This window comes from Oncorhynchus mykiss, chromosome 28, assembly GCF_057628025.1.
Source record: "Oncorhynchus mykiss isolate SJ-2025 chromosome 28, ASM5762802v1, whole genome shotgun sequence".
NCBI lineage: Eukaryota > Metazoa > Chordata > Actinopteri > Salmoniformes > Salmonidae > Oncorhynchus > Oncorhynchus mykiss.
In genome coordinates, this window is record NC_143049.1 from 30,255,212 (window position 1) to 30,275,485 (window position 20,274).

A 20,274-nucleotide genomic window follows, 5' to 3' on the forward strand; every position below is an offset into this window, starting at 1 on the left:
GATGGAATTGTACAATAGCCTACACAGAGCTGTGCCTTTGCAGTAGTTTCGTTATAGTTTCATAACAGAAAAAGTAACATTCATATCATTGATAGGAGATGATGTATTGCTTTGTGGTCATTGTAGTTTATAGTATAGGTTACTGTTGTAAGCAACTTCATAAGCGACTCAAAGACTCCTACTCTTACATTATGCTGCACTAGAATGCAATCTATTCCATTAATAAAATATTTATGATTACATGTAAATGCTGGTGATGATAAACAGACTGAATTGATAGGCTAATCAAGTCGAACACATTTTAAGCAGATCAATTAGGCTATATGAAGCTCGTTATATTTTTCACAGTGTGACGTAGCAGTCTAGTCCCGGGGCGCGCTGAAATATGTGTCCCGTCCCCTCCCAATATCAAAGGCTCAGCCAGCCACGCCAAACCATCGCTCCACCTAGTAGACTGTTGACTGGCACAGCACGCTTTCTGTCTCTCGCAGTCAGCTTCAGTTCCCCGCTTACTTCGCATTGAGAAGGTGTGTCGAACAGACGTTGAAAGAAAGTAAGGTAATATCAAGTGTGTGAGAGAGAGAGATCGACTTGTGTTGGTCGAATTCGTTCTCCCATCATGGAGATGCTTGGAGTGCCATTTGCGCTGGTTTGGGTGGTTCTGGGGCTGTCCTGCATTCTCGCTGGAAAAGGTAAGTGAAAACGAAAACTTGCTTATAGATTGTGATTCTGTATAGTGGGGCATTGATAGACGCGATCGTTGATTTCAAGAAGGATTTTCAGATGTTTCTTTACTATTTGAACTAAAGCTGTGCAATGGATTTTTTTTGAAAATAAGAGACATTCATGAAATTAATAATTCAACAGAAGCTTTCTTGATGTTTGATGCATTTCAGACAGCAGCCTACAGGCTACAAAATATGTTGTCGAGCCCCTTGGAAGTTACCAGCATTTTAGTTTAAAGGGGTTTCAAGGGTTGCAGTTTATTTATGCCGTCACCAACCTTGGTAAAACAGCATATCATCTATTTGACTAACTATCCATTTATCGTCAATAATTGGAGGGTGTGTGCTGCAAATGAGGCGGCTATTTGCATTTATATTTATTAGGGATCCACATTAGCTGCTGCCAAGGGGTCCAAACATATTAAAGAACTTACATTACATATAAAGCAAAAGATCAAACACTACATCATATAACATTATTACACCACTACATATCTACGATAGAAAATGTTTAAAACATACAACAATGTCACAATGTATGAATGTGCATGTGTCTGTACCTTTGTGTGTGTCTCTTCACAGTCCCCGTTGTTCCATAATGTGTATTTTTTACCTGTTTTTTAAAACATGTTTTTTTAAAAATCTGATGCCATGGATAGGGACGGACCTCATTGACCGTTCACACAGCACTCTGTCCAGCGCACTGGCGCTTGTAGACTAGGCTATAGTAGGCTAGTAAACATGAGCGGAGTATGGTAGTTAGGCTATTTGTAATAATGCCTTCTCGTATTCTCGCCTTCAAAGTACCGCAGAGTCATGTTGTCTAAAAAGGGCATAATCGGTGCACAGCGACTCTAATTGAGTCTCAAGGGTGACACTATGCCGAATTGGTTGGAAAATTACTGAATCAGAAAATTGTTAATTCAGAATGCATATTAGCCATTCAATTGGTCAGCTGAGAAAGGAACAACTGTAATTAAACAGTAATCATTACTCTGTTGTTAATGTAGTGATTTAGGGGTAACTGCTTAAGTGATGCTTGATCCAGCAACCTTGCAGCTTCAAGGTGAGTACACCGCTCATGTCAAAAAGGTCTAGCTAAACGTCTTGACAGAGCTCATATCCTCGCATATGTCTCCACTCCACTACAGCAATGTAATGTCAACGAGAAGGTGGATGTGACTGACCTTGAAATGAATCTGCAACTAGGATTGGAAGGACTTTACCGTGATTGTATTCTCGCTCCATCATATTGTATTTACTGTATGTGACCTTATTGGCCTCAACATGTAGGAAGGAGTAAGGAAAGAAAGACTCCTGAACTCTGTGTGTGTGTGTGTGTGTGTGCGTGTGCGTGTGCGTGTGTGTGCGTGTGTGTGTGTGTGTGTGTGTGAGAGAGAGAGAGAAACATATGCTGTGTGTGTGTGTGAGAGAGAAACATATGCTGTGTGTTTGTGTTTGCGCGAGTGAAATAGAGAGATATATGAGAGTGTGATCACATTCCGCTGTGTGACAACCCGAAGACAAAGTCATGTGACTAAGATGTATCTTCTGGTACATAAGACAGAACGTCCAAAACAGACATACACCACCACAGAAAAGAGAGTGGTAGAAAGACGAGAGTTAGAGAAAGTCAAGAGCGCTGAAAGAGAGAAAGAGAAAAAAACAGGGTCAGATTTATGAATGCCTTTTCAGGAGAGGCGCTAGCTACACTATCCGAGTGGCACATAAATTGTGTAGGTGAAGTGGAACGATTGAGCATAACTCAGGCTTTTCATGCGCGATTTAAGAACGCGACAGTGCCTGGGAACTGTTCTGCCCACCTTCTCTCTCTCTCTCTCTCTGGCTCTTTCTCTCCTCCTCGCTCTTTCTCTCTCGCTCGCTCGGATGACGTCGTTGGGGAGGCAGATAGGCGGGGGGGAAATGCCTCGAGATGGAGAACCGAGCTCTTTCAACCGCTCTCCACACTTGTCGTTCTCTCGCTTTATTTCGCTCTCAATCTCTCTATCTCTCTCGCTCTCTCGTTCTCTCCCTTTATTTCGCTCTCTCTCTCTCTCTCTCTCTCTCTCTCTCTCTCTCTCTCTCTCTCTCTCTCTCCCTCTCTCTCAAGTGTCTTATCTTGAGATGTTTTTCTTCATTTCAAGGGCTTACTGGTCAGATGTAAATGTTAAATGTTTTGTCCTCTGTTTCTCTCTCTTTCTCTCTATCTGTTCTATTTTCTTACCCTCTCCCTTACTCTCCTTTACCCTCTCCCTTACTCTCCTTTACCCTCTCCCTTACTCTCCTTTACCCTCTCCCTTACTCTCCTTTACCCTCTCCCTTACTCTCCTTTACCCTCTCCCTTACTCTCCTTTACCCTCTCCCTTACCCTCTCCCTTACTCTCCTTTACCCTCTCCCTTACTCTCCTTTACCCTCTCCCTTACTCTCCTTTACCCTCTCCCTTACTCTCCTTTACCCTCTCCCTTACTCTCCTTTACCCTCTCCCTTACCCTCTCCCTTACTCTCCTTTACCCTCTCCCTTACTCTCCTTTACCCTCTCCCTTACTCTCCTTTACCCTCTCCCTCACTCTCCCTTACCCTCTCCCTTACTCTCCTTTACCCTCTCCCTTACTCTCCTTTACCCTCTCCCTTTCTCTTCCCGCCATCCCATGTCTTTGCGTAACATATTTGCTTGGCGTGCTGGTTTGTTAAGGGGACGTCAGGCCTTTGTTGAGCCGAACAGTTATGGAAATGAGCTGCTTCATTTAGGCGTTAATTACACAGCATGCCTCATTAGAGTGGCCATGATGAGGCGTGGGATGGAGAGGAAGAGCTGGTAAACTGGGATGGGATGGTGTGTGTACGTGCTTATGTGTGTGTGAGCGCCAGCTGGTCCGATAGCCCTGGTGGGTCCCTTTGGTCAGCACTGCTCAATCTGTGCTGAAAAAACATTTCATGCAGCATTGAGCTCTGACTCAGACACATTCTCACTCACACACACACTCACACACACCGCTGCACCCTCCACCCCCTACACAAACCATTTCCCCAATCTATCCATCCTCCACCAATGGCAAGTTGTCAGCAGACAAGCCCACTCAATTACAGTAGGGCGCTGCTCTGGAGGACTGGCATATCCCAGCAAGCCGTTCCACTCTATAGACGGAGTGTACTCTAAAGAGAGAGAGACAGAGAGAGAGAGCAGTAGAAAGAGAGGGAGGGAGTGCATCCGTTATGTCCGTGTCGGTCTGTGTGTGTGTGTGTGTGTGTGTGTGTGTGTGTGTGTGTGTGTGTGTGTGTGCGAAGCCGCCAAGCAGACTGAGTTTACAGAGAGGGAACACTACACTAGACATGGAGCCACCACTCTGGCAGCTAAGCTTTGCTCGATAGGTGAATTGATTTCTTGTAATGTGTGTTAGTCTGTACAGTATTTAGACAGTATTTTGTGTGAGGTGTGCCTGCAAGAATGAACAGTATGTGCTTATCAGAGAGAGATAGAGAGAGAGAGAGAGAGAGAGCGAGAGAGAGAGAGAGTTAGAAAGTAAACTTGTCTGTGGGAGAAAGAGAGAGAGAGATTCTTCAGGACATTGTTTCTCCACCTGGGAGGGAGAAGAACAGACTGCAGCTGCAATCACACCTGCAGTCAGCTAGCTAGGGGCTTTATTGGCATGGGAAACATGTGTTAACATTGCCAAAGCAAGTGAGGTAGATATTATACAAAAGTGAAATAAACAATACAAATTAACAGTAAACATTACACATATAGTTAAAGTACACAAGTACCCAAACCTTCCATAACAAAGCCATCACCTACAGAGAGATGAACCTGGAGAAGAGTCCCCTAAGCAAGCTGGTCCTGGGGCTCTGTTCACAAACACAAACACACCCCACAGAGCCCCAGGACAGCAGCACAATTAGACCCAACCAAATCATGAGAAAACTAAAAGATAATTACTTGACACTTTGGAAAGAATTAACAAAAAAACAGAGCAAACTAGAATGCTATTTGGCCCTAAACAGAGAGTACACAGTGGCAGAATACCTGTCCACTGTGACTGACCCAAACTTAAGGAAAGCTTTGACTATGTACAGACTTAGTGAGCATAGCCTTGCTATTGAGAAAGGCCACCGTAGACTGACCTGGCTCTCAAGAGAGGACAGGCTATGTGCACACTGCCCACAAAATGAGGTGGAAACAAAGCTGCACTTCCTAACCTCCTGTCCAACGTATGACCATATTAGAGACACATACAGTATTTACCTCAGATTACACAGATCCACAAAGAATTAGAAAACAAATCCGATTTTGATAAACTCCCATATCTACTGGGTGAAATAACACAGTGTGCCATCACAGCAGCAAGATGTGTGACCTGTTGCCACAATAAAAGGGCAACCAGTGAAGAACAAACACCATTGTAAATACAACCCATATTTATGCTTATTTATTTTCCGGAATCGCTTCCTTTTAGGTTGTTGTAGAATTGAACAGCTCTTTTCTGGATTTTGATAATTAGTGGGTATCGGCCTAATTTTGCTCTGCATGCATTATTTGGTGTTCTACATTGTACACGGAGGATATTTTTGCAGAATTCTGCATGCAGAGTCTCAATTTCGTGTTTTTCCCATTTTGTGAAGTCTTGGTTGGTGAGCGGACCCCAGACCTCACAACCGTAAAGGGCAATGGGCTCTATGACTGATTCAAGTATTTTTAGCCAGATCCTAATTGGTATGTTGAAATGTATGTTCCTTTTGATGGCATAGAAGTCCCTTCTTGCCTTGTCTCTCAGATCGTTCACAGCTTTGTGGAAGTTACCTGTGGCGCTGATTTTTAGGCCAAGGTATGTATCGTTTTTTGTGTGCTCTAGGTCAATGGTGTTTAGTTAGAATTTGTAATTGTGGTCCTGGCGACGGGACCTTTTTTAGAACACCATTAGTCTAGTATTACTGAGATTTACTGTCAGGGCCCAGGTCTGTCAGAATCTGTGCAGAAGATCTAGGTGCTGCTGTAGACCCTCCTTGGTTGGTGACAGAAGCACCAGATCATCAGCAAACAGTAGACATTTGACTTCAGATTCTAGTAGGGTGAGGCCGGGTGCCTCAGACTTTTCTAGTGCCCGCGCCAATTCGTTGATATATATGTTGAAGAGGGTGGGGCTTAAGCTGCATCCCTGTCTCACCCCACGACCCTGTGTGAAGAAATGTGTGTTTTTTTGCCAATTTTAACCGCACACTGGTTGTTTGTGTACATGGATTTTATAATGTCATATGTTTTACCCGCTACGCCACTTTCCATCAATTTGTATAGCAGACCGTCATGCCAAATTGAGTCGAAGGCTTTTTTGAAATCAACAAAGCATGAGAAGACTTTGCCTTTGTTTTGGTTTGTTTGGATGTCAATCAGGGTGTGTAGGGTGAATACATGGTCTGTTGTACGGTAATTTGGTAAAAAGCCAATTTGACATTTGCTCAGTACATTGTTTTCATTGAGGAAATGTACAAGTCTCCTGTTAACGATAGTGCAGAGGATTTTCCCAAGGTTACTATTGACGCATATTCCATGGTAGTTATTGGGGTCATATTTGTCTCCACTTTTGTGGATTGGGGTGATCAGTCCTTAGTTCCAAATATTGGGGAAGATGCCAGAGCTAAGGATGATGTTAAAGAGTTAGTTTTAGTATAGCCAATTGGAATTTGTTGTCTGTATATTTGATCATTTCATTAAGGATGCCATCAACACCACAGGCCTTTTTGGGTTGGAGGGTTTTTATTTTATCCTGTAACTCGTTCAAGGTAATTGGAGAATCCAGTGGGTTCTGGTAGTCTTTAATAGTTGATTCTAAGATTTGTATTTGATCATGTGTATGTTTTTGCTCTTTATTCTTTGTTATAGAGCCAAAAAGATTGGAGAAGTGGTTTACCCATACATCTCCATTTTGGATAGATAATTCTTCGTGTTGTTGTTTGTTTAGTGTTTTCCAATTTTCCCAGAAGTGGTTAGAGTCTATGGATTCTTCAATTACATTGAGCTGATTTCTGACGTGCTGTTCCTTCTTTTTCCGTAGTGTATTTCTGTATTGTTTTAGTGATTCACCATAGTGAAGGCGTAGACTCAGGTTTTCTCTATGTTTTTGGTTGGAAAGGTTCCTCAATTTATTTCTTAGATTTTTTCATTCCTCATCAAACCTTTTGTCATCGTTGTTCATTTTCTTCGGTTTTCTATTTGAGATTTTTAGATTTGATAGGGAAGCTGAGAGGGCAAATATACTGTTAAGATTTTCTACTGCCAAGTTTACACCTTCACTATTGCAGTGGAATGTTTTACCCAGGAAGTTGTCTAGAAGGGATTGAATTTGTTGTTGCCTAATTGTTTTTTGGTAGGTTTCCAAACTAAATTCCATCCATCTATAGCATTTCTTAATGTTCCTCTCTCTCTCTATCTCTCTCTCTCTCTCTCTCTCTCTCTCTCTCTCTCTCTCTCTCTCTCTCTCTCTCTCTCTCTCTCTCTCTCTCTCTGTCTCTGTCTCTCTCTCTCTCTCTTGCTATGTAGCCCCTCGCCTCCCCACTGCTATCTATTTCTCTAGACCTCAAACAGTGAAGAAAGGGATGTACCAAGCTGTTTTTAATTACAGTTCCAACATAAACCTATTAGCATGAAAATGGCTATGCGTGTGCATATGCATATCAGTGTGTGTGTGTGTGTATCAGTGAGATAGATAGACATTGAAATAGTGTGTGTGTAGGGTGTGTGTGGGTAGGGTGTTTGTAGGGTGTGTATGTGTGTAGGGTGTGTGTATGTGTGTGTCTGTAGGGTGTGTGTAGGTGTGTGTGTGTGTGTGTAGGGTGTGTCTGTATAGGGGTGTGTAGGGCAGGGGTTTAGGGGGTTGACACGACAAGGGGTGGTGTGTATGTGTGTGTGTATCTGTGTGTATGCATGTGTGTGTGTATCCGTGTGTGTGTATGCATGTGTTTGAATGTTTATTACCATCCAATAACAGTAGTGTCTGTTGTGCAGCGATAGTGCTGACAGAAAGTTACATCCTCATGTGCCACGGACGACATTGGTCACAGGGAAACACGATGCGTGACTGACAATATGGCAAGACCAACTACAAAGGAAGAACTTGAGAGAAATATAACTAAAACAGAACTAAAAAGAAGTACACAGAAAGAGATGCTCTGAGTATGTGATAGATGGGAGAAAGAGAGCTAGACAGGGTGTGTGAGGGAGAGAGAGGGTGTGTGAGGGAGAGAGAGGGTGTGTGAGGGAGAGAGAGAGGCTGTGTGATGGGGAGAGAGGGTGTGTGAGGGAGACAGAGGGTATGTGAGGGAGAGAGAGAGGATGTGTGACGGGGAGAGAGAGGGTGTGTGAGGGAAAGCGAGGGTGTTTAAGGGAGAGAGAGGGTGTGTGAGGGAGGGAGAGGGTGTGAGAGGGAGAGGGAGGGTGTGTAAGGGAGAGAGAGGGTGTGTGAGGGAGACAGAGGGTGTGTAATGGGGAGAGAGGGTGTGTGGGGGGAGAGAGAGGATGTGTGAGGGAGAGAGAGGGTGTGTGACGGGGAGAGAGAGGATGTGTGAGGGAGAGAGAGGGTGTGTGAGGGAGACAGAGGGTGTGTGAGGGAGAGAGAGAGGGTGTGTGAGGGAGAGAGAGAGGGTGTGTGATGGGGAGAGAGAGGGTGTGTGACGGGGAGAGAGAGGGTGTGTGACGGGAGAGAGGGTGTGTGACGGGAGAGAGGGTGTGTGAGGGAGACAGAGGATGTGTGAGGGAGAGAGAGAGGGTGTGTGACAGGGAGAGAGAGGGTGTGTTAGGGAGAGAGAGGGTGTGTGAGGGAGGGAGAGGGTGTGTAAGGGAGAGAGAGGGTGTGTGAGGGAGGGAGAGGGTGTGTAAGGGAGAGAGAGGGTGTGTGAGGGAGATAGAGGGTGTGTAAGGGAGAGAGGGGGTGTGTGAGGGAGAGAGAGGGTGTGTAAGGGAGAGAGGGTGTGTGAGGGAGAGAGAGGGTGTGTAAGGGAGAGAGGGGGTGTGTGAGGGAGAGAGAGGGTGTGTGAGGGAGAGAGAGGGTATGTGAGGGAGACAGAGGGTGTGTGAGGGAGAGAGAGGGTGTGTGAGGAAGAGAGAGGGTGTGTGAGGGAGAGAGAGGGTATGTGAGGGAGACAGAGGGTGTGTGAGGGAGAGAGAGGGTGTGTGAGGAAGAGAGAGGGTGTGTGAGGGAGAGCGGGTGTGTGAGGGAGACAGAGGGTGTGTGAGGGAGAGAGAGAGGGTGTGTGAGGGAGAGTGAAGGTGTGTGAGGGAGAGAGAGGTTATGTGAGGGAGAGAGAGGGTGTGTGAGGGAGCCAGAGGGTGTGTGAGGGAGAGAGAGGGTGTGTGAGGGAGAGAGAGGGTATGTGAGGGAGACAGAGGGTGTGTGAGGGAGACAGAGGGTGTGTGAGGGAGAGAGAGGGTGTGTGAGGGAGACAGAGGGTGTGTGAGGGAGATAGAGGGTGTGTGAGGAAGAGAGAGGGTGTGTGAGGGAGAGAGGGTGTGTGAGGGAGACAGAGGGTGTGTGAGGGAGAGAGAGAGGGTGTGTGAGGGAGAGCGAAGATGTGTGAGGGAGAGAGAGGGTATGTGAGGGAGAGAGAGCGTGTGTGAGGGAGACAGAGGGTGTGTGAGGGAGAGAGAGGGTGTGTGAGGGAGAGAGAGGGTGTGTGACGGGGAGAGAGAGGGTGTGTGAGGGAGAGAGAGAGGGTGTGTGAGGGAGAGAGAGGGTGTGTGAGGGAGAGAGAGGGTGTGTGACGGGGAGAGAGGGGGTGTGTAAGGGAGAGAGAGGGTGTGTGAGGGAGAGAGAGAGGGTGTGTGAGGGAGAGAGAGGGTGTGTGAGGGAGGGAGAGAGGGTGTGTGAGGGAGAGAGAGGGTGTGTGAGAGAGAGAGAGGGTGTGTGAGGGAGAGCGAAGGTGTGTGAGGGAGACAGAGGCTGTGTGATGGAGACAGAGGGTGTGTGAGGGAGAGAGAGGGTGTGTGAGGGAGAGAGAGGGTGTGTGAGGGAGAGAGAGGGTGTGTGAGGGAGACAGAGGGTGTGTGACGGGGAGAGAGAGGGTGTGTGAGGGAGAGAGAGGGTGTGTGAGGGAGACAGAGGGTGTGTGACGGGGAGAGAGAGGGTGTGTGAGGGAGAGAGAGAGGGTGTGTGACGGGGAGAGAGAGGGTGTGTACAAACACACACATGGTTCACCTGAAGCTACATTCACAGCTTGTGGAGCGATGGACCACAGCGGGGTTGAAAAATTTAAAGCGTGCCCCCATAAAAAGGAAGTATTAATTTTAATGATGCGTCTGACAGTCAAAGGCATTATCTTCCTCTCTATTCTCTCTCCCTATCTCCCCCTCTCTCTCTATCCCTTCTCTCTTTCTACCCTGCAGCGACACATTTGATTTGGTTTAAATGTGTCGGCACAAATGTGGCTGTTTCTCTGTCAGACAATTGTCATATTTTAGACGTTGCTCATCTGAAAGGAGCCGTCAGCTTCAACAAGAATGACATTTTCCGTACTACGAAGCAGTTTTCCTCCCTATCCTCCACCTCTCTCCCTGTCTCTCTTTCTTTCTATCCCCATCTCTTTCAGTCAGTCAGACCTCCCTATCCTCCACCTCTCTCCTTGTCTCTCTTTCTTTCTCTCCCCATCTCTTTCAGTCAGTCAGACCTCCCTATCCTCCACCTCTCTCCTTGTCTCTCTTTCTTTCTCTCCCCATCTCTTTCAGTCAGTCAGACCTCCCTATCCTCCACCTCTCTCCTTGTCTCTCTTTCTTTCTCTCCCCATCTCTTTCAGTCAGTCAGACCTCCCTATCCTCCACCTCTCTCCTTGTCTCTCTTTCTTTCTCTCCCCATCTCTTTCAGTCAGTCAGACCTCCCTATCCTCCACCTCTCTCCTTGTCTCTCTTTCTTTCTCTCCCCATCTCTTTCAGTCAGTCAGACCTCCCTATCCTCCACCTCTCTCCTTGTCTCTCTTTCTTTCTCTCCCCATCTCTTTCAGTCAGTCAGACCTCCCTATCCTCCACCTCTCTCCTTGTCTCTCTTTCTTTCTATCCCCATCTCTATCAGTCAGTCAGACCTCCCTATCCTCCACCTCTCTCCTTGTCTCTCTTTCTTTCTATCCCCATCTCTTTCAGTCAGTCAGACCTCCCTATATTCCACCTCTCTCCTTGTCTCTCTTTCTTTCTATCCCCATCTCTTTCAGTCAGTCAGACCTCCCTATCCTCCACCTCTCTCCTTGTCTCTCTTTCTTTCTATCCCCATCTCTTTCAGTCAGTCAGACCTCCCTATCCTCCACCTCTCTCCTTGTCTCTCTTTCTTTCTCTCCACATCTCTTTCAGTCAGTCAGACCTCCCTATCCTCCACCTCTCTCCTTGTCTCTCTTTCTTTCTCTCCCCATCTATTTCAGTCAGTCAGACCTCCATATCCTCCACCTCTCTCCTTGTCTCTCTTTCTTTCTCTCCCCATCTCTTTCAGTCAGTCAGACCTCCCTATCCTCCACCTCTCTCCTTGTCTCTCTTTCTTTCTCTCCCCATCTCTTTCAGTCAGTCAGACCTCCCTATCCTCCACCTCTCTCCTTGTCTCTCTTTCTTTCTATCCCCATCTCTTTCAGTCAGTCAGACCTCCCTATCCTCCACCTCTCTCATTGTCTCTATTTCTTTCTATCCCCATCTCTTTCAGTCAGTCAGACCTCCCTATCCTCCACCTCTCTCCTTGTCTCTATTTCTTTCTCTCCTCATCTCTTTCAGTCAGTCAGACCTCCCTATCCTCCACCTCTCTCCTTGTCTCTCGTTCTTTCTCTCCCCATCTCTTTCAGTCAGTCAGACCTCCCTATCCTCCACCTCTCTCCTTGTCTCTCTTTCTTTCTATCCCCATCTCTATCAGTCAGTCAGACCTCCCTATCCTCCACCTCTCTCCTTGTCTCTCTTTCTTTCTATCCCCATCTCTTTCAGTCAGTCAGACCTCCCTATATTCCACCTCTCTCCTTGTCTCTCTTTCTTTCTATCCCCATCTCTTTCAGTCCGTCAGACCTCCCTATCCTCCACCTCTCTCCTTGTCTCTCTTTCTTTCTATCCCCATCTCTTTCAGTCAGTCAGACCTCCCTATCCTCCACCTCTCTCCTTGTCTCTCTTTCTTTCTCTCCACATCTCTTTCAGTCAGTCAGACCTCCCTATCCTCCACCTCTCTCCTTGTCTCTCTTTCTTTCTCTCCCCATCTATTTCAGTCAGTCAGACCTCCATATCCTCCACCTCTCTCCTTGTCTCTCTTTCTTTCTCTCCCCATCTCTTTCAGTCAGTCAGACCTCCCTATCCTCCACCTCTCTCCTTGTCTCTCTTTCTTTCTCTCCCCATCTCTTTCAGTCAGTCAGACCTCCCTATCCTCCACCTCTCTCCTTGTCTCTCTTTCTTTCTCTCCCCATCTCTTTCAGTCAGTCAGACCTCCCTATCCTCCACCTCTCTCCTTGTCTCTCTTTCTTTCTATCCCCATCTCTTTCAGTCAGTCAGACCTCCCTATCCTCCACCTCTCTCCTTGTCTCTCTTTCTTTCTCTCCCCATCTCTTTCAGTCAGTCAGACCTCCCTATCCTCCACCTCTCTCCTTGTCTCTCTTTCTTTCTATCCCCATCTCTTTCAGTCAGTCAGACCTCCCTATCCTCCACCTTTCTCCTTGTCTCTCTTTCTTTCTCTCCCCATCTCTTTCAGTCAGTCAGACCTCCCTATCCTCCACCTCTCTCATTGTCTCTCTTTCTTTCTCTCCCCATCTCTTTCAGTCAGTCAGACCTCCCTATCCTCCACCTCCCCCATTGTCTCTCTTTCTTTCTATCCCCATCTCTTTCAGTCAGTCAGACCTCCCTATCCTCCACCTCTCTCATTGTCTCTCTTTCTTTCTCTCCCCATCTCTTTCAGTCAGTCAGACCTCCCTATCCTCCACCTCTCTCATTGTCTCTATTTCTTTCTATCCCCATCTCTTTCAGTCAGTCAGACCTTCCTATCCCCCACCTCTCTCCTTGTCTCTATTTCTTTCTCTCCCCATCTCTTTCAGTCAGTCAGACCTCCCTATCCTCCACCTCTCTCCTTGTCTCTCTTTCTTTCTCTCCCCATCTCTTTCAGTCAGTCAGACCTCCCTATCCTCCACCTCTCTCCTTGTCTCTCTTTCTTTCTATCCCCATCTCTATCAGTCAGTCAGACCTCCCTATCCTCCACCTCTCTCCTTGTCTCTCTTTCTTTCTCTCCCCATCTCTTTCAGTCAGTCAGACCTCCCTATCCTCCACCTCTCTCCTTGTCTCTCTTTCTTTCTCTCCCCATCTCTTTCAGTCAGTCAGACCTCCCTATCCTCCACCTCTCTCCTTGTCTCTCTTTCTTTCTATCCCCATCTCTATCAGTCAGTCAGACCTCCCTATCCTCCACCTCTCTCCTTGTCTCTCTTTCTTTCTAACCCCATCTCTTTCAGTCAGTCAGACCTCCCTATATTCCACCTCTCTCCTTGTCTCTCTTTCTTTCTATCCCCATCTCTTTCAGTCAGTCAGACCTCCCTATCCTCCACCTCTCTCCTTGTCTCTCTTTCTTTCTATCCCCATCTCTTTCAGTCAGTCAGACCTCCCTATCCTCCACCTCTCTCCTTGTCTCTCTTTCTTTCTCTCCCCATCTCTTTCAGTCAGTCAGACCTCCCTATCCTCCACCTCTCTCCTTGTCTCTCTTTCTTTCTAACCCCATCTCTTTCAGTCAGTCAGACCTCCCTATCCTCCACCTCTCTCCTTGTCTCTCTTTCTTTCTCTCCTCATCTCTTTCAGTCAGTCAGACCTCCCTATCCTCCACCTCTCTCCTTGTCTCTCTTTCTTTCTCTCCCCATCTCTTTCAGTCAGTCAGACCTCCCTATCCTCCACCTCCCCCATTGTCTCTCTTTCTTTCTATCCCCATCTCTTTCAGTCAGTCAGACCTCCCTATCCTCCACCTCTCTCATTGTCTCTCTTTCTTTCTCTCCCCATCTCTTTCAGTCAGTCAGACCTCCCTATCCTCCACCTCTCTCATTGTCTCTATTTCTTTCTATCCCCATCTCTTTCAGTCAGTCAGACCTCCCTATCCTCCACCTCTCTCCTTGTCTCTATTTCTTTCTCTCCCCATCTCTTTCAGTCAGTCAGACCTCCCTATCCTCCACCTCTCTCCTTGTCTCTCTTTCTTTCTCTCCCCATCTCTTTCAGTCAGTCAGACCTCCCTATCCTCCACCTCTCTCCTTGTCTCTCTTTCTTTCTATCCCCATCTCTTTCAGTCAGTCAGACCTCCCTATCCTCCACCTCTCTCCTTGTCTCTCTTTCTTTCTCTCCCCATCTCTTTCAGTCAGTCAGACCTCCCTATCCTCCACCTCTCTCCTTGTCTCTCTTTCTTTCTATCCCCATCTCTTTCAGTCAGTCAGACCTCCCTATCCTCCACCTTTCTCCTTGTCTCTCTTTCTTTCTCTCCCCATCTCTTTCAGTCAGTCAGACCTCCCTATCCTCCACCTCTCTCATTGTCTCTCTTTCTTTCTCTCCCCATCTCTTTCAGTCAGTCAGACCTCCCTATCCTCCACCTCCCCCATTGTCTCTCTTTCTTTCTATCCCCATCTCTTTCAGTCAGTCAGACCTCCCTATCCTCCACCTCTCTCATTGTCTCTCTTTCTTTCTCTCCCCATCTCTTTCAGTCAGTCAGACCTCCCTATCCTCCACCTCTCTCATTGTCTCTATTTCTTTCTATCCCCATCTCTTTCAGTCAGTCAGACCTTCCTATCCCCCACCTCTCTCCTTGTCTCTATTTCTTTCTCTCCCCATCTCTTTCAGTCAGTCAGACCTCCCTATCCTCCACCTCTCTCCTTGTCTCTCTTTCTTTCTCTCCCCATCTCTTTCAGTCAGTCAGACCTCCCTATCCTCCACCTCTCTCCTTGTCTCTCTTTCTTTCTATCCCCATCTCTATCAGTCAGTCAGACCTCCCTATCCTCCACCTCTCTCCTTGTCTCTCTTTCTTTCTCTCCCCATCTCTTTCAGTCAGTCAGACCTCCCTATCCTCCACCTCTCTCCTTGTCTCTCTTTCTTTCTCTCCCCATCTCTTTCAGTCAGTCAGACCTCCCTATCCTCCACCTCTCTCCTTGTCTCTCTTTCTTTCTATCCCCATCTCTATCAGTCAGTCAGACCTCCCTATCCTCCACCTCTCTCCTTGTCTCTCTTTCTTTCTAACCCCATCTCTTTCAGTCAGTCAGACCTCCCTATATTCCACCTCTCTCCTTGTCTCTCTTTCTTTCTATCCCCATCTCTTTCAGTCAGTCAGACCTCCCTATCCTCCACCTCTCTCCTTGTCTCTCTTTCTTTCTATCCCCATCTCTTTCAGTCAGTCAGACCTCCCTATCCTCCACCTCTCTCCTTGTCTCTCTTTCTTTCTCTCCCCATCTCTTTCAGTCAGTCAGACCTCCCTATCCTCCACCTCTCTCCTTGTCTCTCTTTCTTTCTAACCCCATCTCTTTCAGTCAGTCAGACCTCCCTATCCTCCACCTCTCTCCTTGTCTCTCTTTCTTTCTCTCCTCATCTCTTTCAGTCAGTCAGACCTCCCTATCCTCCACCTCTCTCCTTGTCTCTCTTTCTTTCTCTCCCCATCTCTTTCAGTCAGTCAGACCTCCCTATCCTCCACCTCCCCCATTGTCTCTCTTTCTTTCTATCCCCATCTCTTTCAATCAGTCAGACCTCCCTATCCTCCACCTCTCTCATTGTCTCTCTTTCTTTCTCTCCCCATCTCTTTCAGTCAGTCAGACCTCCCTATCCTCCACCTCTCTCATTGTCTCTATTTCTTTCTATCCCCATCTCTTTCAGTCAGTCAGACCTCCCTATCCTCCACCTCTCTCCTTGTCTCTATTTCTTTCTCTCCCCATCTCTTTCAGTCAGTCAGACCTCCCTATCCTCCACCTCTCTCCTTGTCTCTCTTTCTTTCTCTCCCCATCTCTTTCAGTCAGTCAGACCTCCCTATCCTCCACCTCTCTCCTTGTCTCTCTTTCTTTCTATCCCCATCTCTATCAGTCAGTCAGACCTCCCTATCCTCCACCTCTCTCCTTGTCTCTCTTTCTTTCTATCCCCATCTCTTTCAGTCAGTCAGACCTCCCTATCCTCCACCTCTCTCATTGTCTCTCTTTCTTTCTATCCCCATCTCTTTCAGTCAGTCAGACCTCCCTATCCTCCACCTCTCTCCTTGTCTCTCTTTCTTTCTCTCCCCATCTCTTTCAGTCAGTCAAACCTCCCTATCCTCCACCTCTCTCCTTGTCTCTCTTTCTTTCTCTCCCCATCTCTTTCAGTCAGTCAGACCTCCCTATCCTCCACCTCTCTCCTTGTCTCTCTTTCTTTCTATCCCCATCTCTTTCAGTCAGTCAGACCTCCCTATCCTCCACCTCTCTCCTTGTCTCTCTTTCTTTCTCTCCCCATCTCTTTCAGTCAGTCAGACCTCCCTATCCTCCACCTCGCTCCTTGTCTCTCTTTCTTTCTCTCCCCATCTCTTTCAGTCAGTCAGACCTCCCTATCCTCCACCTCTCTCATTGTCTCTCTTTCTTTCTATCCCCATCTCTTTCAGTCAGTCAGACCTCCCTATCCTCCACCTCTCTCATTGTCTCTCTTTCTTTCTCTCCCCATCTCTTTCAGTCAGTCAGACCTCCCTATCCTCCACCTCTCTCATTGTCTCTCTTTCTTTCTCTCCCCATCTCTTTCAGTCAGTCAGACCTCCCTATCCTCCACCTCTCTCCTTGTCTCTCTTTCTTTCTATCCCCATCTCTTTCAGTCAGTCAAACCTCCCTATCCTCCACCTCTCTCCTTGTCTCTCTTTCTTCCTATCCCCATCTCTTTCAGTCAGTCAGATCTCCCTATCCTCCACCTCTCTCCTTGTCTCTCTTTCTTTCTATCCCCATCTCTTTCAGTCAGTCAGACCTCCCTATCCTCCACCTCTCTCCTTGTCTCTCTTTCTTTCTATCCCCATCTCTTTCAGTCAGTCAGACCTCCCTATCGTCCACCTCTCTCCTTGTCTCTCTTTCTTTCTATCCCCATCTCTTTCAGTCAGTCAGACATCCCTATCCTCCACCTCTCTCCTTGTCTCTCTTTCTTTCTATCCCCATCTCTTTCAGTCAGTCAGACCTCCCTATCCTCCACCTCTCTCCTTGTCTCTCTTTCTGTCTCTCCCCATCTCTTTCAGTCAGTCAGACCTCCCTATCCTCCACATCTCTCCTTGTCTCTCTTTCTTTCTCTCCCCATCTCTTTCAGTCAGTCAGACCTCCCTATCCTCCACCTCTCTCATTGTCTCTCTTTCTTTCTCTCCCCATCTCTTTCAGTCAGTCAGACCTCCCTATCCTCCACCTCTCTCATTGTCTCTCTTTCTTTCTCTCCCCATCTCTTTCAGTCAGTCAGACCTCCCTATCCTCCACCTCTCTCCTTGTCTCTCTTTCTTTCTCTCCCCATCTCTTTCAGTCAGTCAGACCTCCCTATCCTCCACCTCTCTCCTTGTCTCTCTTTCTTTCTATCCCCATCTCTTTCAGTCAGTCAGACCTCCCTATCCTCCACCTCTCTCCTTGTCTCTCTTTCTTTCTATCCCCATCTCTTTCAGTCAGTCAAACCTCCCTATCCTCCACCTCTCTCCTTGTCTCTCTTTCTTTCTCTCCCCATCTCTCTCAGTCAGTCAGACCTCCCTATCCTCCACCTCTCTCCTTGTCTCTCTTTCTTTCTCTACCCATCTCTTTCAGTCAGTCAGACCTCCCTATCCTCCACCTCTCTCCTTGTCTCTCTTTCTTTCTCTCCCCATCTCTTTCAGTCAGTCAGACCTCCCTATCCTCCACCTCTCTCATTGTCTCTCTTTCTTTCTATCCCCATCTCTTTCAGTCAGTCAGACCTCCCTATCCTCCACCTCTCTCATTGTCTCTCTTTATTTCTCTCCCCATCTCTTTCAGTCAGTCAGACCTCCCTATCCTCCACCTCTCTCATTGTCTCTCTTTCTTTCTCTCCCCATCTCTTTCAGTCAGTCAGACCTCCCTATCCTCCACCTCTCTCCTTGTCTCTCTTTCTTTCTATCCCCATCTCTTTCAGTCAGTCAAACCTCCCTATCCTCCACCTCTCTCCTTGTCTCTCTTTCTTTCTATCCCCATCTCTTTCAGTCAGTCAGACCTCCCTATCCTCCACCTCTCTCCTTGTCTCTCTTTCTTTCTATCCCCATCTCTTTCAGTCAGTCAAACCTCCCTATCCTCCACCTCTCTCCTTGTCTCTCTTTCTTTCTCTCCCCATCTCTTTCAGTCAGTCAGACCTCCCTATCCTCCACCTCTCTCCTTGTCTCTCTTTCTTTCTATCCCCATCTCTTTCATTCAGTCAGATCTCCCTATCCTCCACCTCTCTCCTTGTCTCTCTTTCTTTCTATCCCCATCTCTTTCAGTCAGTCAGACCTCCCTATCCTCCACCTCTCTCCTTGTCTCTCTTTCTTTCTCTCCCCATCTCTTTCAGTAAGTCAGACCTCCCTATCCTCCACCTCTCTCATTGTCTCTCTTTCTTTCTATCCCCATCTCTTTCAGTCAGTCAGACCTCCCTATCCTCCACCTCTCTCATTGTCTCTCTTTCTTTCTCTCCCCATCTCTTTCAGTCAGTCAGACCTCCCTATCCTCCACCTCTCTCATTGTCTCTCTTTCTTTCTCTCCCCATCTCTTTCAGTCAGTCAGACCTCCCTATCCTCCACCTCTCTCCTTGTCTCTCTTTCTTTCTATCCCCATCTCTTTCAGTCAGTCAAACCTCCCTATCCTCCACCTCTCTCCTTGTCTCTCTTTCTTTCTATCCCCATCTCTTTCAGTCAGTCAGACCTCCCTATCCTCCACCTCTCTCCTTGTCTCTCTTTCTTTCTATCCCCATCTCTTTCAGTCAGTCAAACCTCCCTATCCTCCACCTCTCTCCTTGTCTCTCTTTCTTTCTCTCCCCATCTCTTTCAGTCAGTCAGACCTCCCTATCCTCCACCTCTCTCATTGTCTCTCTTTCTTTCTATCCCCATCTCTTTCAGTCAGTCAGACCTCCCTATCCTCCACCTCTCTCCTTGTCTCTCTTTCTTTCTATCCCCATCTCTTTCAGTCAGTCAGACCTCCCTATCCTCCACCTTTCTCCTTGTCTCTCTTTCTTTCTATCCCCATCTCTTTCAGTCAGTCAGACCTCCCTATCCTCCACCTCTCTCCTTGTCTCTCTTTCTTTCTCTCCCCATCTCTTTCAGTCAGTCAGACCTCCCTATCCTCCACCTCTCTCCTTGTCTCTCTTTCTTTCTATCCCCATCTCTTTCAGTCAGTCAGACCTCCCTATCCTCCACCTCTCTCCTTGTCTCTCTTTCTTTCTCTCCCCATCTCTTTCAGTCAGTCAGACCTCCCTATCCTCCACCTCTCTCCTTGTCTCTCTTTCTTTCTCTCCCCATCCCTTTCAGTCAGTCAGACCTCCCTATCCTCCACCTCTCTCATTGTCTCTCTTTCTTTCTATCCCCATCCCTTTCAGTCAGTCAGACCTCCCTATCCTCCACCTCTCTCCTTGTCTCTCTTTCTTTCTATCCCCATCTCTTTCAGTCAGTCAAACCTCCCTATCCTCCACCTCTCTCCTTGTCTCTCTTTCTTTCTATCCCCATCTCTTTCAGTCAGTCAGACCTCCCTATCCTCCACCTCTCTCCTTGTCTCTCTTTCTTTCTATCCCCATCTCTTTCAGTCAGTCAAACCTCCCTATCCTCCACCTCTCTCCTTGTCTCTCTTTCTTTCTCTCCCCATCTCTTTCAGTCAGTCAGACCTCCCTATCCTCCACCTCTCTCATTGTCTCTCTTTCTTTCTATCCCCATCTCTTTCAGTCAGTCAGACCTCCCTATCCTCCACCTCTCTCCTTGTCTCTCTTTCTTTCTATCCCCATCTCTTTCAGTCAGTCAGACCTCCCTATCCTCCGCCTCTCTCCTTGTCTCTCTTTCTTTCTCTCCCCATCTCTTTCAGTCAGTCAGACCTCCCTATCCTCCACCTCTCTCCTTGTCTCTCTTTCTTTCTATCCCCATCTCTTTCAGTCAGTCAGACCTCCCTATCCTCCACCTCTCTCCTTGTCTCTCTTTCTTTCTCTCCCCATCTCTTTCAGTCAGTCAAACCTCCCTATCCTCCACCTCTCTCCTTGTCTCTCTTTCTTTCTATCCCCATCTCTTTCAGTGAGTCAGACCTCCCTATCCTCCACCTCTCTCATTGTCTCTCTTTCTTTCTCTCCCCATCTCTTTCAGTCAGTCAGACCTCCCTATCCTCCACCTCTCTCATGATCTCTCTTTCTTTCTCTCCCCATCTCTTTCAGTCAGTCAAACCTCCCTATCCTCCACCTCTCTCCTTGTCTCTCTTTCTTTCTATCCCCATCTCTTTCAGTCAGTCAGACCTCCCTATCCTCCACCTCTCTCCTTGTCTCTCTTTCTTTCTATCCCCATCTCTTTCAGTCAGTCAAACCTCCCTATCCTCCACCTCTCTCCTTGTCTCCCTTTCTGTCTCTCCCCATCTCTTTCAGTCAGTCAGACCTCCCTATCCTCCACCTCTCTCCTTGTCTCTCTTTCTTTC

The 20,274-nt window shown here is 47.3% G+C and overlaps 1 protein-coding gene across 1 annotated transcript in view; it reads left to right on the forward strand.

Moving 5' to 3' along the window:
* The first annotated feature begins 344 nt into the window (after positions 1–344).
* Positions 345–20,274, forward strand: part of LOC110508889 (calsyntenin-2) — a 267,259-nt gene continuing 247,329 nt past the window's right edge. Inside the window, exon 1 of the mRNA XM_036966206.2 lies at positions 345–692. Coding sequence (XP_036822101.1) covers positions 620–692 — 73 coding nt within the window. The 5' untranslated portion in view covers positions 345–619. The remainder of the gene's footprint in view (positions 693–20,274) is intronic.